Source organism: Fukomys damarensis, unplaced genomic scaffold, assembly GCF_012274545.1.
Source record: "Fukomys damarensis isolate Sample0158 unplaced genomic scaffold, DMR_v1.0_HiC HiC_scaffold_25, whole genome shotgun sequence".
Classification (NCBI taxonomy): Eukaryota; Metazoa; Chordata; class Mammalia; order Rodentia; family Bathyergidae; genus Fukomys; species Fukomys damarensis.
Window position 1 is genome coordinate 9,626,708 of NW_022900937.1, and position 17,221 is coordinate 9,643,928.

The 17,221-nt window shown below is 37.5% G+C and overlaps 1 protein-coding gene across 1 annotated transcript in view; it reads left to right on the forward strand.

Annotated features, from left to right (window-relative positions):
* The first annotated feature begins 15,468 nt into the window (after window positions 1-15,468).
* Tex9 (testis expressed 9) overlaps window positions 15,469-17,221 on the forward strand; it is a 25,284-nt gene continuing 23,531 nt past the window's right edge. The window contains exons 1-2 of the mRNA XM_010641283.2: window positions 15,469-15,567; window positions 15,675-15,739. Coding sequence (XP_010639585.1) covers window positions 15,541-15,567; window positions 15,675-15,739 — 92 coding nt within the window. The 5' untranslated portion in view covers window positions 15,469-15,540. The remainder of the gene's footprint in view (window positions 15,568-15,674; window positions 15,740-17,221) is intronic.

Here is a 17,221-nt window from a genome sequence, read left to right on the forward strand (position 1 = left end):
GCGGAGGAGGAAAGTTCACTGATCATGCAACCAGTTTGTATTCGTCTTTTCTGTGAACACCTGCATTAAGAAAAATGCTGAAATTCATCCAAATTAAGTGGTGGCAGAAATCAGTTGGAGCTTTCAGAGATATAGGTTTGTTGATTCACAAATTTAGGTTTGTTGATTCACAATTTTTTTGGCCAATGTGTTTCAGGGTCTGCCTTCATCAGCATGCCTGATAACAGTCTCCTATTTCTTATAAATGAGTTTTTTAGTGGATTCATTTGTGACAGTAAGTTAGGCTGTCACCTCTCCTTTATTGAAAGAAATACGAATTTATTTCATATAGTATGACAAATTTCCATGTAGAATATATATATGTGAGCGAAATCTTTTAGCAAACACTTGGGATTTGAGATTCTGCTTAATACTCTCAGGTACTGTACTTTCCTCTGAACTGTAATTTGAAAATATGAAGCAAACACATCTCCTGTCTAGCTGAAGGTTAATACTTAACATATTACCAATTTTAGTAGGGCCTAGTGGGGACTGTACATTATATCATTCCACACAGCAGTAGAGTGGGGTATGAGAAGCAGTGGAATCAATATTCATCCATCACCTCCCATAGGGATGATTCACATGTGAGTGAGAGTGGTTTGTTTGCCTCCCCAAAGGAAAACAATGCCGTCTAATTTGTATCACTCAGTCCAATGAGGTCTCGTTAGACATCAGTCACCCCAGTGAGTTACCAGGACCTCCTGATTCATCTCTTCCAAAAAAGTCCTTATTCTTTCCTCTACACTTGCTGCATGACCTGCTTCCCTATTAAATCAATATTACCAAAGCACCTATCCTTATAATTGTAGTGGTTGATCATAGTTTCTAACCCAGTTGTACTTACTTCATGATTTTGTACCCATCTCATGGTTCTGCTCTATGAAACTCCCTCTATAAAGGGGGGTCTGCAGCAACACGCTTTTGGATCCCCTCCTATCTCACTGGAGCTATCTTTCCCAATAAATATTTCCTACTCTTAACCTCCATTGTTTCTTAGAATTCATTAATCAGTTTTGGGGAACACCAACTCAGTGTATTTATTTTCCCTATATTAATAGGGAAGACAGTTAATTTGACACATGGTTTCAGAATCTTGAGCTGATTTTGTTCAGGTTCCAAGGTAGGAAATATACAGTGCAGTAACAAATCATATATCATCCTATGGAACATAGATATCTTTCTAAATATTTCATACATTCAGCTGGGTTTTTCTACACTATGATACTTTCCCATGTACCCATGGGGGAAAAAAAGCTGTGGTTAAATATTTTTTAGCAACCTTCATCCAATGCAGATACAAAGCAGTTTCCTCCAGCCTTTGCCAAGGTGGCACCGTCATTGCTCCAGTGCTCCTCTTGGTAGGACTTCTTTGACTTCCCTCTTTTTCTTTTTTCATACCAGTGATGGAACACATGATCTTTTGCTTGCAAGGCAGGCACAGGCATCACTGAGCTAAATCCCCACCCCGCTTTGTAGGACTTCTTGTTAGATTATTATGTTGCTCCTCAGCATTCAAAAATTTGTCATGGATTCTAGAATTTTAAAAAAGAAACAGTTTGTTCCCTGTGATATAATCATTGCTTTGGAGAACTGTACTTAAATGTTTAGAGTGCCTCAGCCATCATTTGAGGTGAAATCCTTCCTCATGGTAAATCTTTGTTAATTAAAATTCAATGATGACATGAAGTCTAAAATTTTCTAAATTTATAGTACTTTCCTTTATTTTATGCTTTTATATGTGCGGTAAATCATCTTCACTTTCTACACTTATTCATAATATGTCCTGACAAAGCAAATGTATTTCCTCTTCACCCCATTCTAAGTGATTGGTGTTGAAATCCATTTAGTGAATGAGTGTGCCGTGTATACCTTACATGTCTTAGCTGCAGTTCCAAGACATTGGACAAGGCTCAAGTGGGCAGTGACTGCATTGGTAATATCTGTAGGTGCTGCAGGTAACCTGGATATCTTTGCTGGGTACTAGAAAGGGAACCATTTTACTTGAATGTGAAGAACGTCTATTTGCACACCAATGACCACAAATGTTAGTTTCCATTCTTGCTGCTCATCTGTGTACTAATAGGCTAACTGAGCCATATTGCAAATAAAGACAGCCCTGTCATCTGCAAAGACTAACTGAGTGAAGAGAAGCAAACACAAGGAATTTAAGTTGAGAAAACATTGGGCATTTACCCACAAGTTCATATACACATTAGCCCCCCAGACATGCCACAGTGAGTCATCTGTGGTTGTTTCTTGAAAATATTCCTGGCACATGGAGATCAAATAATCTGCAGAAGAAAGGACTGTGGTCTCCAACTTTACATAACTGTCACATGTCCTCTGAAAATGCACTCATTTAATGAAAACTCATCATTTGAAGATATTCAGTCCAACTGTAACAGAGATATAGAGAATTTTACATTACCATTGTTCTGCTTGGTTTCCTTCTAAATTTGACAAATGCACATGTATTCTTTGTTGAAGTTTTACATTTTTCAACAAGCTTCCAATGGCACTGTGGCTATTTGTTGTAGGGAAGTATACAGGTATGAAATGAAGATTTTATGACATATGGATGTTTCATTGGAGAGTTTACACAGTGTTGAAAACATAATGAAATTAGTTGAATACAATTTTGCAGGACATTTTTATTAATGTCCCTTTTAGTTCAGCCAAATGTACGTTGTGGGGTTTTGTATGGAGATAATCTCAAAATTGTCTTCTTTAGATGAGGGACAGGATTGTGTCTGTGCTGCTGCACCTACCTAGTTTAACTCAGAAGCTTTAGAGAGAAACTTACAGGTACTCTGTGAGTTAAAAGAGGAGAGATCACTGTCTCTATGCTCCCATTGTATGCACGTGAATACATAATAACTACAGAGTGGGCCAAAGGCTTCGAGCCTTTGTCTGTGATACTTCCTCTGTGAGTTTTATTATGGCATTCTGAGAAATATGGCATGAAAAGTGCAGTTCTGTTTTATCATCACCATAATGAAATGTAGACAACAGATGAGTGTGGAAAGTGAGAACAAGGTAGATTTTTGTGTGTGTGTGCAAAGGAGTTCATTATGAAGGGAGAGTGAGATGTGAGTTCAAATGCCTACCCACATGACAATATATCTGTGAGTCCAAAACCGCATAAAGGGCTGGGGATTTAAGCTCAGTGGTTCTGGCACCTGCCTAGGACCAAAAGCAAGGGCCTGAGTTTGATCTGGGGCGGGGGGACTGCATTAAACAATACTCAGTTTATTTGTAAATTTTTATTATTGAAATATTTGAAAACATTGTATTCAATTAGAAACATTTATTTATTTATTTATTTACTACCGGGGATCAAACTGAGGCCCTATGCACTTGCTAGGCAGGTGCCAGAACCACTGAGCTAAATCCCTGGCCCAAAACCTGCTATTTTAATCTAAATTCTCATAACCATATACATTTGATATTTCTGGATAAGCACAGTGCTCTGGGTTAAAATACCATGTTTTTGATGAATAGTCTTCTGAAAATTATTTTAAATCCTCTCTCTCTCTCTGTCTCTCTCTTGCTGTATTTTGGAGTGTTTATGTATAGGTTAAGTTTTTCTAAAACCTGCTGTGTGCGTAAAACACTACTGAAGTTTTTTTTCCAATTGTTTGTAGGATGTTTATCTCCTCAGGAAGAGAAGCATAGTGCTGATGATGAGATGAGTGATGACTGTAAACTTGTTTTTCTTCATGACACTGACAAGTTTTGTCAAGTGCAAATATATTATGTATTTAATATATACGCTGTTATATGTATAAATGGCTTATTATGATTTCAGAGTAAATCTTTTCTCCAGTGAAATTATTTTATATTCATCAGGAATAGTCATCCACTTATGTTCTTTAAATCTCCTATTAACCCACTCGTTTTCTTTTCTACACCAAGCTTGGTGTTGAAAGTATGTCTATTAAGAGTGATTGGATGTGGCGGTCCAGCCGTCACAGCACGAACATGCCTGAGTCGGGCAGTGAGGATTGAGAAAGGAAAGAACACTCCAGCCTGAGTGGAGACGAAGAGAGGTCTGCTTTATTTCACAAAAACAGCTCCTTTTATAGGCTCGCATCAACAGGAAGCTTTTAAGGGCACACAACAACAAAAAACATCAAGTAATTGTTTTTCAAAGACCGGATTTCCTGACTCTTACAGATAACATCACATCTTCAGCTAATGAGCTTCCTGTTATGGCAGGGTGATTTCCTGACTCTTACAGATAACATCAGATCTTCGGCTAACGAGTTTCCTGTTATGTCAGGGTGAAAGAGTCAAAACAAGCTTAACAAACAGTTTCCTTGAAAAGTAGCAAATATTGATGCCTTAATTATACAGGAAGAAGTTATTTTCCAAATGTCAAACTCCAGTGGGCCATGACTGGGCCCCAACAATTGGAGTTTTAGGAGTTTTGGCAACTGGAGTTTTCCACTTTTGTTTAAACATAAATTATGAATTCACATATTCTAACACTTATTATTGACCAGAAGTTCTTTAAGCTGGGCTTGGTTGTGCACACCTGTATCCCAGCACTTGGGAGGCTGAGGCAAGAGGATCTCTGTGAGTTCGAGACCAGCCTGGGCTACAGATTGAGTTCTAGGTCAGTCTGAACTACATAGTGAGACCCTGTCTCAAAAAAACAAACAAACAAAAAAGTTCCTATTTAGCATGTTGCCCTTTGTATCAGAAATTAAAGGTCTATTCTTTTTTTTTTTCATTATTGGTACCTTTTAAGTATAAAATACAGTTACATTCATCATTGGGATCTTGTACCTTTACATGACTTATCTTGGTTCTTACTTTTTCCCCATTCCCTGGCCTCTCTTCACTTCCACCACCCTTCCCTATCTTCAAAGACTTTGTTTCCATTTCTTTTTCCTTTTCTCTTATTTTTTCTTTTCCCTTCTTACCTTTCTCCAACCCCTCCCACTTCCCCTACAACTTAGACCTTTTTTTCCTATTACACAATATCAATTATGCATTTTGATTCTTATTTATACTTTTAGTTTATCACACCAGAGAAACGATTTGGTATTTACTCATTAGTGTCCTATTAATTTCACTTAAGTTTATGTTCTCAATGTATATCGACTTAGCTATAAATGTCTCTAGTTTCTCATTATTTATGGCTGAGTAGTAATCCATTTTATTAAAAACCCATATCTTTCTTATCTATTCTCCAGTTGATGGGCAATTGGGCTATTTCTAAGTTTTAGCTATTACAAGCTGTGCCTCTATAAACATGGATGTGCATATATCACTGTGGTATGATTGTTTTAATTCTTTTGGGAAGATACCCAGCAGAAGGCTAGCTGGGTCAAATGAGACTTGTAATCCTTGTTTTTTGAGGTATCTCCATATTGATTTTCACAGTGGTTGCAACAGTCCACACTCCAACCAACAATGAAGAAATGTTCCTTTCTCTGCACAACCCCACCAGCGTTTATTATTGGTTGATTTTGTATAGCAGCCATTCTTTCTGGAGTGAGGTGGGATCTCAGTGTTGTTTTCATATGCATCTCTCAAATGACCAGTGATATTGAACATATTATTATGTTTATTTGATGCATTTATTTCTTTGTCTGAGAAATGTCTGTTCATTTCAGACACCCATTTTTGAATTGGGTCTTTATATTTGGGGGTCTGATTTTTTTTATTTTTTAAATATATTCTATATAGTAGGCCTTTGTCTGAGGACAGCAAGTAAAAATATTTTCCCACATTGTAGGTTGTGTCTTAGCTCTGTTGGTGGATTCTCTGGAAGTGCAGAAGCTTTCTTTCTAGTAAGATGAGATCCCAGTTGTTGATTCTTTGTGCTAGTTCCCATGCTACTGAGGTTTTGTTTATAAAGTCTTTTCCTCTGCCAATGTCATTAAGAGTTCTACTGAACTTATCTTCCAACAAGTTTAGTGTTTCTGTTTTAATATTTAGATGTTTGATCCACTTCAAATTTAGTTTAGTGCATGGTGAAAGATATGGGTCTAATTGTAATCTTTGGCAGGTTGAAATCCAGTTTTTCCAACACCATTTATTAAAGAGGTTATCTTTCCCCCTGTGAAGGTGTTTGACTCTTTTGTCAAAGATGGGGTGGCTGAGTATGTCTGGCATTGTGGTGTCTGTATCTTCTAATCTAATTCACTGCTTCTCAGGTCTGTTTCTGTGCCAGTACCATGCTGTTTTTATCACAGTGCCTTTGTAGTACAGTTTCAAGTTGGAGGTTGTCATACCCTCTGCCATGTCTCTGTTGCTGAGAATTTCTTCTGCTATTCTTGATCTCTTCTGGTTCCAAATGAATTTTTGGGTTTTTTTCTCTTGTTCTGTGAAATATACTGTTGGAATTTCAATAAGGATTGCATTGAATCTGTATAGCAATTTTGGAAGTCTGGCCATTTCACTATGTTTGTTCTTCCTGCCCCTTCTTACATTCTCTTTGATCTCTCTTTTCAGAGTGATGTAGTTCTCAATATAGAGGTATTTTTCTTCCTTTGTTAGATTGATTCCTAGATATTTCTTTTTTTATGCTATTTTGAAAGGGATTGTTTCCCTAATTTCTCTGTCAGTGAGTCTGTTATTTGTGTACACGAAGGCTATTGATTTTTGAGTGTTGAACATGTATCCAGCTACTCTACTGAATCTGTCAATTAAATCTAGAAGTCTTTTGGTGGAATGTTTTGGATCTTCTATGTAGAGTGTCATTAGCAAATAATGACAGTTTGACTTCTTCCTTTCCTATCTTCATTCCTTCTATTTCTTTCTCTTGTCTAATTGCTGTGGCTAATGCTTCCAAAACTATATTGAACAGGAGTGGTGTCAGCACAGATTCTTGCCTTGTTCCTGATTTTAGTGTGAAGGTTTTCAGTTTTTGATCATTTAGTATGATGTGGACTGTTGGTTTTTCATAGATAGCCTTTATCAAGTTGAGATACAGACCATCTATTTCAATTATCTGTAGGGTTTTTTTTTTTATCATGAATGGTTTTGGATTTTGTCAAATGCTTGAGAAGATCATATGGTTTTTCTCTTTGACTCTGTTAATATACTGCACTACATTTATTGATTTATGTATCTTGATCCATTCTTGCATTGTTGGGATGAATCTCACTTGGTCAGGTTGTATGATCTTGATGATTCTCTGTATTCTATTTTCCAGTATCTTATTGGGGATTTTTGCCTCTATGTTCATGAGGGAGATTGGCCTGTAGTTCTCTTTTCTCATTGGGTCTTTCCCTGGTTTTGGAATCAAAGTAACACTTGCTTCCAGGAATGAATTTGGAAGTATTGCTTCCCTTTCAATTTCATTGAAAAGTTTAAAGAGAAGTGGGAATAGATCTCTAAATGTTTTGTAGAATTCAGCAGTGAAGACATCAGGATCTGGGCTTTGTTGGTAAATTTTTAATTATGTTTTCAATTTCACTGACTGTAAATGGAGTGCTTAGAATTTTTATATCTTTGTTCACTTTGGTAATTCATATGTATCTAGAAACCTGTCCATTTTTTCTGTATTTTCCATTTTATTAGAGTACAGATTCTCAAAGTAGGTATTGATGATTGCTGGATTTCTCCAGGACCTGTTGTGACTTGACCATTTTCATTCCTAATTGCATGAATTTGAGCCTTTTCTTTCCTTTTTTTGATAAGATTGGTTAAGGGTTTATTAATTTTATTTATTCTTCTGAAAAAGCAACTCTTGGATCGGTTGATTTTTGTATCATTCTCCCAGTCTCCAATGCATTGATTTCTGCTCTGATCTTTGTAATTTCCTCCCCTGTATGATCTTTGGGTTTGTTTTCCTTGTCTTTTTCTGGAGGCTTAAGATTCAGCAGTATTTGAACTCTCTCTGTTTTTCTAGTGTGGGCATTCAGTGCTATAAATTTCCCTCATAGAATAGCTGTCATTGCATCCCATAGACTCCTGTATGTCTTATGCCATTATAATTTATTTGTGAAAACTGTCTAATTTCTTCTTTCATTTTCTCTGTGACCCATTCATTGATGAGGAGAGTGTTATTTAATTTCCATGTGTTTGTGAAGTTCTTGCAGTTTCTGTTGCTATCAACCTCCAGTTTAATTGCATTATGGTCCAATAATATATGTGGGATAACTTCAACTCCTTTGCTTTTACTTAAACATGTTCTATGAGCTAGTATGTTTTTTAATTTGGAGATTGACCCATGTGTAGCTGAAAAGAATATATATTCAGATTTTTCTGGGTGGAACATTCTGCAGACATGTAATAAGTCCATTTGTTCAAAAGCTTTGTTCAGTTCTAGTATTTTGGTGTTGATTTTTGGTCTAGATAGTCTATCTATTTGTGACAGTGGAGTATTGAGGTCCCCCACTACAATTGTATTAGTGCTCATTTGATTTTTCATATCCCTTAATATTTGTTTTGTATAGTTGGGGGCATTAGTATTTGTGTATTTATATTTATGATTGTCATCTCTTTCTCTTGGATTGTTACCTTTATAAGATAGTAATGACCTTCTTTGTCTCTCTTAATTAGTTTTGGTTTGGAATTTACTTTGTCTGCAAGTGAGAAGCTACCCCTGCTTTTTTCCATGCTTCTGTCACACAGAGAACTGTTTTTCAACCATTTATTTTCAGTCTATGAGTATCTTTTTGAACTTGATGTGTTTCTTGTATACAGCATATTGTTGGATTTTGCTTCTTATTATTCTTTTTCTCCTCCTCCTCCTCCTCCTCCTTCCTCCTCTTCTTCTTTTCATATCAGGGATTGAACTTGGGCCCTTGTGACTGCAAGGCAGGTGGCCAAACCACTGAGCGAAATCCCTGGTCCCAAATTTTGCTTCTTAACCCATTCTGCCTGTCTATTTCTTTTGATTAGTGAATTTGAGGCCATTAACACTGATGGTTATAACTGATATATATTGACATCATCATCATGTTATTTTCCTGTTGTTGGCTCTTTTTAATTCCCCCCCCCCATTTAATTTCTTGCCTTGCCAGCCGGATTTACTCTTTTGAGCTTCATGGAGTTGTGACCTTCACTGTCTTTTTTTGGAATATTATTTAGAATTGTCTGAAGTGCTGGTTTGATATTCATGAAGTTTCTCAGGTGTTCTTTATCATGGAAATATCTCATGTCCGCACACATTTTGAAAGACACTTTTGCAGGATACGTCAGTCTAGGTTGGAAGTCAATTTAGGGCTTGAAATATCTCACTCCAGGCTCTCCTTGACTTGAGAGTTTGTGTGGAAAAGTCTGCTGTGATTCTGATGGGCTTTCCTTGCATGTGATTTGTTTCTATTCTCTAACTGCTTGTAGTATTTTGTTCATCTGTTGGGTTTCTGGGATCTTGATTATTACATGTCTAGGCGTAGATTTTTTGTGATTATGGTTAGTTGGCATTTTATAAGCCTTACTTATCTGTATGTCAAATTCTTTTGCTCTTTTTGGGATGTTTTCTGTCATTAATTTTGTGAACAGTTTTTTTTTCATTGAGTTTATTGGCACATTTTAAGTATACAGTACAGTTACATTCATTGTTGGGATCTTGTACCTTTACACGTCAGGTCTTGGTTCTCATTTTTCCCCCTTGTCCCTGCCCTCCCTTTACCCCCTCCTCCCCTCCTGATTTACAAACACTTTATTTCCATTTTTTCAGTTTCTCATATTTTTTCTTTTTAAATGCCTTTTACAAATACTTAATTGTTTCTTAATTTAGGAATAATAAATGTGTCTTACATAACACTTCAAGTAACACATTTAGATAATGGATACAGATTTGTTAGTTGCATTTTTAATTAAATATTTTACTAGGCAGGTGTGACACACCTATAATTCGAGCACTTGGGCGGTTGAGACTGCCAGTACAAGGCCAGCCTGGACTACGTAGAGAGACTTGTCTCCAAAATATTTTTTTATTACAAACAAATATTTTGATTCCATTTTTAGTTTTGCCAGTGTCAGGAAAATACTTATATAGAAGGACTCCACATTATAGCAGAATGAGAGATTCATATGTGGAGTTACCTAAAAGAATTTCTTTTCTTCCAAAAAAAGAGCAAAGCAGAAAACTGAGTAGGACTGGAAAAGATGAAAAATACTGGAAAGGATGAAAAGGCAGCTACACCTACACCCCACAGAAGCTAACTACTGAATCTAACTGGCCCCTATAGAATTCGTTTATTAGCTTTCTTTTTGTGATATATCTTTGCCAAAGATTTACTCCCAATAATTGAGTTTTAGCATCTTCACAGTATCCTCAGCACAAGTTTTACCTGATTTGAGATGTTTTCCTAGCTAGAAATTGGATATTTAAACGAATTTTTTTATCTTTCTAATTTTCATTGCATGCTCCATACAATAGAAGACTCTGGTGGGGCAGCAGGAATTGGAACTGTCTTAAAATGGCCTCTGCATTCTTTTATTTGCTCCTTTGGATTGACTTTTTACCCCAGAGTAAATGAAAAGTGAAGCTACAATATAACAGGCCTTATTTTCATACTCTAACCTTTCGTATCCTGTGTTTTCATGTCATAAAAACCATGGAAAACTCTGTAATGATTAATGCTCAGAGAGATATTTGAATATATCCTAGTTTTATTTTTTCTTTGTTACATATGACTTATTTCACTTATTTAATTAGAGAGCGCATCAGGAGGTACAATCTAGGACTTTTTCAACACAAAATAAATCATATGAAGAGGAAGAAGCTTATAGCATAGGGTAAGTGACTTAAATTCTAAAAAAAATGGTTTTTGAAAAGTTCATTACTTATATGTATCTCACTGTATACATTTTTTCATGCAAATGTTGAAAGCTTATAATTTGAAAAGTAGTATGTAAAATAATAACCGGAGGCATATGCTACTTAGCTACTAAAAGGCAAGCCATTTACTTTATGTCATGTAACTCTCAAATGTATTATTTTAAAATAAATATAAATGTTCTCCTTTTAAAAACTGCATTTCTGAGAAGAGGCTCAGTAGCTTGCCCAGAGGACCTAAGTACATCCTTTCACTGAGATTCAAATCACAAATGATATAATTTTGAAATTTGTTCTCATATACTGTACTACCTTTCTTTTAAAATGCCTATGAAGATTAAAGATAATCAAAGTAGGGCCAGGGATTTGGCTCAGTGGTTCTGCTGCCTGCCTCACAAGCGCAGGGACCTGAGTTCGATCCCTGGTACAAAAAAAGAAAAGTCAAATTAGAAAGGATAATACATCTACTTTTCCTCTTGAATTTCATGTAAACACCTGATCTGCTATGTTCGCTTTTTTTTTTTTTTTTTTACTTTTTTGGTTTTTTGAGACAGGGTCTCACTATGTAGTTGAGACTGACCTGGAACTCACTGTGTAGCCCAGGCTGCTCTCAAACTCACAGTGATCCTCATGCCTCCGCCTCCCAAGTGCTGGGATTACAGGCGTGTGCCACCACACCCGGCTACTATGTTAGTTTTTTGTTGCTGGGATAAAATACCCGACGTAAACAATTTAAAGGAAGAGAGGTTTATTTTATCTCACGGTTTCAGAGGTCTCAGTCCATGGTTATCTGGCTCCAAGGCAGAGACGTCACAACAAAAGTGTGTTAGGGAAGAAAACTGCTCACCTCTTGGCAGCCAGAAAGTAGAGCAGAGGAAGAGCCCAAGAAGAGATACACCCTTCCAAAGCACACCCCAGGGACCGACTTCCTTCAGCTAGGCCCCCTGTTAACAGCTCATTCACTTCATGAACTCAACATAGAGTAAGCCACTTACCACGTTAGCATCTCCATGATCTAATCACTTTCCAGAAGCTCTGCCTCTGAACACACGAGGATTAGGGGGACATTTTGATCCAAATCGTAGCATATGCCAAGAGATTAGGAAGAAATAAATGTAACACAGAAAGCATAGGATCGGCTGGGGATTTAGCTTACTGGTTCCAGCACCTGCCTCACAAGCACAAGGACCTGAGTTCAATCCCCAGTACCAAAAAAAAAAAAAAAAAAGAAAAAAAAAAAAAAGCATAGGATCTTCACAGATAAAACTACAAAATCTTACTGTAGCTGAGGCAATGGTGATCATCAAGCATTACAAGTTTCTTGTAATTATCAGTGGAAAATTCCAGAAAAAGACAATTCATAGCTGGGGACTCCACAGACAGAAGGCAGGGAACAAAAGGACCACAAAGTGAGCTACTTCATGCACAGCAGCCACACAAAAAGATAGCTACATTATCTAATCTACCAAGACCAAGCAGGGGGGGAGAAATTTGGCTATTCTACACACAGCATGCCAGAAATGGGAGAAAAATTACGATACCACACACAGATATCCTTGACCACAGAAAGCAGTCATTTTGGTGTGGCCACAGAGGAATGTCATTAATTATTTGGCCATGTGTGATGTTTCCTGCTTCATGTGGTTTAGGATCCGTTCTTGCTCAGGACCATCCCCACTTTTGCTTGCATTGGTTGCATCCCATATGGCCATGCATCTCACAGGGCTTTATTTGTTCACCCAACAGCCTCATATGCTTGTCCTTAATTATCTATAAAAGTTGCAGCTCCCTGCATATTTTCTATCATGTTGTTCATTCAAGTCCCTGTCAATTCTCCTCTCTTTGCTATCCTCCTTTCTTTTTAGCAGAGCTGAAGTTAATATTCTGTCTTCAGGAGTTGCATTAGAGTTCAGCAAGTTGAATAGATTCTCTCTGCTAGAATAAAAGAACTTCTTAACTGTAAGACTCTAGTGTCATTAATGTGGTGGGTCTGTCCCTGGTAATTTTTTGTTGTTGAACCAAATACTCTCACCAACAAGTTAAAAAAAGGAAAGGTTAATTTTCATTCAGTTTGAAGAGGTTTCTTTTCATAATTGGCTTGATACACTTAGAAAAAGTGGCCTTCATTCATCCGTGGACACAGCATGGCTCTCGTGATTATTCATGTTTAAGCTTAGCAAGTCACGGTGCAATGCTACTCTTTGTCTCTAATAATTCTAAAGTCATTTTTGTTTGAAATTTACAGAGCTACTCCAACTTCCTTTTGATTTCATGGTTGCATGGTCTACTTTTCTCTATTCCTTGACTTTTAATGTAATCTTTAAACATTTTAACAGTTTCATTGATGCCTGCCTACCACTCATCCACATAAAGTGTACAATTCATTGGTTCTTAGTATATTCAAGGTTGTGCAACCATCATAAATTTTAAAATATTTTCATTATACCTTAAGAATCCTTCAACCCCTTAGCCAATGCCCCATCATATGCCATATCTACAAAACCACTATTTTCTTTATGGATTTGCATGTTTTGAACATTTCATATAATATCTCACCATACTGGAATGGAATAGTTTATGTTGTCTTTTGTGAATAACTCCTTTCATTTAGCATATTTTCAAATTTTATCCATATTATAGCAGGTATTGATATTTCATTCCTTATTGCTGCTAAATAATATTGCATTATATGAATATACTACTTCTTATGCATTAAACAGTTTATGACGATTCAGGTAATTTTCACTTTATTAACATTATAAATGGTTCAATAGACATCTGTTGTAGCTTCTTTGGTATATTCTTATTTTCTTTACACATATACCTAGAGCTGGGTTGCTGGATCATGGGGTAGCTCTCTGTATAAATTTTCAAAAAATCTCCAGAGTGTTTCCCTCAATGGCTGTATACGTTTTTACATCCCCTCTGTTAATTACTTTCCTCTCATTGCTGAGACAAAATACCCAGCACGTAAAGTTAGCGGGGAAGGGGGTTATTTGGCTTACAGTCTAAAGTTTCCAGTCCATAATTAGCTAGCTCTGAGACTGGGATGGCAAACAAGCATCTCAGAGAAGAAACAACATGGCATGTGCAAGGTAGCAAAAGTAACGAGAGAGTTTGAGAGCATCTTTCTTCCCCCTTTATCTTATTCAGACTACTGGAATTAGGGCAGTGCCAAACTAGTCACTCACATGTAGTGATTTAGTAATTACACACCCTTAACCCCAGCATCACGCATTCCAGTTTCAACTACCTCTGAAAAAGAAAGCCCCACCTCATCCACATAAGGCTTTGGGGGTACATCTAAACACAAACCATAATACCCCCAAATTCTCTCCTCACTTACTATTGTCTATTGTTTATTATAGTTATCCAAGTGAGAAATTATATGTCATTGTGTTTTCATTTTCCTGAAGAATAATTATATTGAGCATAATTTTTGTGCTTTTTAGTTATATGTATCTTCTTGGGAAAATGCCTATTTAAGATCCTTTCCACATCTTGAAAACATTTTTTATCTTTTATCTTTTTATCTTAATAATTCCAGACACAAGTCCCTTATCAGATATAAATTTTGCAAAATTTTCTCCCTTTCTATATTCTTTTCAACTTTATGGTATCTTTTGAAACAAAAAGTTTTAAATTTTCACTGATGTCCTGTTTTTCTCTTTTTATTTTGTTTCTTAATCTCTTGGTTTCATATCAAAGAAGTACCTAAAGATTTATATGTATGGTTTCTTTGAACAGCTTTGCATTTAGCGTCTTTCATCGATCTTGAGTTAACATTTGTACATGGTGTGAGGCAAGGGCTCGATTTTATTCTTTTGCATGTGGATGTGCAGTTGTTTTCCATTTATTGACAAGTATTCTTTTCTCAGTGAATGGTCTTGGTACCCTTGCAAGAAGATCAGTTAATTGTAAATGTGAAGGTTTACTTCAGAACTTCCTATTTCATTCTAAAACAATTGGAATTATTGGCTTAATTGTTCTAGGCGAAATCCTAAGCATGAATTCACGCATTCCTCATAACACCGTTGGGATGGGCATCATTCTTACTTCCCTTTCACAGATGAAGCAGCTGAGATACAGAGTGATTTGTCTTGTTATGCATGATAAGCGGCAGAGCCAGGATGTGACCTGGGAACGACGGACATGAAAGCCTGAGCTCTTAACCATGCTGTAAGTCACAGCCGGGCGTGGTAGCCCAGGCTTGTAATCCTAGCCCTTGGAGAGGCTGAGGTAGGAGGATGGCAAATCTGAGCTCAGCCTGAGAAATTTAGCATCTCAACCAGACCTTGCCTCAAAATTTAAAAACAAAATAGGGAGGGAGTGTAGTTTAGTCCGACGGCACAGGTTTAATTCCCGCTATTGAAAAATGATTTTTAAAAATAAAAATTTAAAGGCTAGAAATCAGAACTTTAGGGTTTTGTTTGTGTTTTGTTTTGTTTTGTTTGTTACCGGGGATCAAACTCGGAACATAGAGCTATGCGAGGGAGACAGCGAAACCACTGAACTAAATCCCCGACCCTTGCTAGCCTTACTTTTACTTAGTTACCCAAAGAGACCTGTCTTTCTTGGTTGAGAGCCTTCCCCCGGAAAGATTATACGACTCGCTTAGCTTTTGGGACCGCAGCGAAGCGCAGACTCACACAGGTGGCCACGCCCAAGGGCGCTGGGGCCCGCGCCACGAGATGGTAGATCTCGCGAGAAAACGCGTCGTGGCCCAGGAAACCGCGTCGCGGTAGCAAAAGATGGCGAGCCGAAGTTTGAGTTTTAGGGTCAGTTCAACCCCAGACTGTTTGGCAAGGGCCAGCCTTCGGCTGCGGGGACACCGGTTTCTCCGTGAACTTCGGTCCCTCTAACCCTAGTTCTCTCTCTCTTACAGGGACGCGGCGTCCCGGGGGCCCCACTCCCGTCGCTGGATCTTCTCGCCCAGGAGCAAGAGTATAAGTAAGAAGCTCGGCCGTCTCGCCTTTCCTTCTTCCACCGTCTGAGGCTCCCGAGTCGTCCTCCTCCACACGCCCTGCCCTGCCTGTCCTCCCCCGTCCGCCCTTTTCGGCCGCAGGACCCCAGAGGGTTCGTCAGGTGCGGGTGACGCGGACAGCTGGCGTCGGGGGCGTCTCGCTTCATAACCGTTTCCCACAGTTGACCTGACGTAAATGTCTTTCAGGCTGGTTTTCTAAATGGAAACGTTTCTCAGAGCAACCAGAATTACGTTCTCATCTACGTTTGGTGGTCTTAGGAGCATTTTCCTTCCCTACGCTTTCTCAGGATAATTAGCTGTCCTGAAAACACGTGCTTTCATTCTTGACCTTTCGCTCCTCGTTCTGTTTTCACAGAACAGTGATGGCTCAATTTGATTTCATTGTATAAAACAGCAGTGTTTCCATCTGACTCCTGCCTATCCTTTTATCATTCCTCTCCTCGCTTTTTTTTTTCAATTAGCACAGTTTTTTCCATAAGTTCACTCAGTTCCCTTTTTATTTTCTGACTCCGGTGCTGGATTTTAAGTCCCACACGGACATTTGCTATCATATAAAACCCTTTAAAATAGTGTATTTAACCATTTCGTTTCTTTTTAATTTAAAAATGAAGTAACTAATTTTAAAATTGAAAAACAATCTGGCAGTTCCTCAGAGGGTTAAACATAGAGTTAACATATGATCTGAATTCTAGTCTAGTAAGAATTTTTAATAGTAAAGGTGGCCAGTTGTTACTTGTTGTGTTACTGTGTACTCTGAGGTATGCAATTCTGAGGCATAGGAAAGGAGTAATTTTATGGCTCTACCTAAATCGTCTATAGTTCCCTGTGCCATACAGAAGGGTAAAATGACCATATTCTAGGCGAGAATATGAGTTCACAACAACAGTTTGCTGCTTGTCTTAGTATTAAGCATATAGAGATATTTCATCAGTTGGCAGAACAGGACCTCAGTCGGTCTGCTGCAGTTCAACTCCTTCACATAGTTGCAGTAATAGTTGACCACTATTAGAGAGAAGAGACTAAGGCAGATACAAGTCACTCAAATTGATAGATTCCCCAAGCATCAAGCTCCTGTTATAAAACCAGAGAGCTGAACACTAAGATATGTGATGAGTGGTAGGGCAAGCTTCCCATAAATCCCAATTACATTAGATTTATATATTAATTTTATAGGTTTATGTTATTGAGTCTTCAACAAATACACATCTACATTTACATGGGGTTTTTTCATTCTTTTAATGTTTTATTGCATACAAGTCTTTCATATATATTGTTTCAAGGTATCTTATGTCTTTGGTTGCTATGAGTAGCTTTTTAAAATAGGTTATATGTGTAGGAACATTGTTGAGTTTTTACATCTTGTGCTATGACTTAGGTAGATAAAGATCTTCAGCCAGCTGAATTCTCTTATTCTATAGCGTTCCTTTTGGACTTTTTTTTTTTTTTTT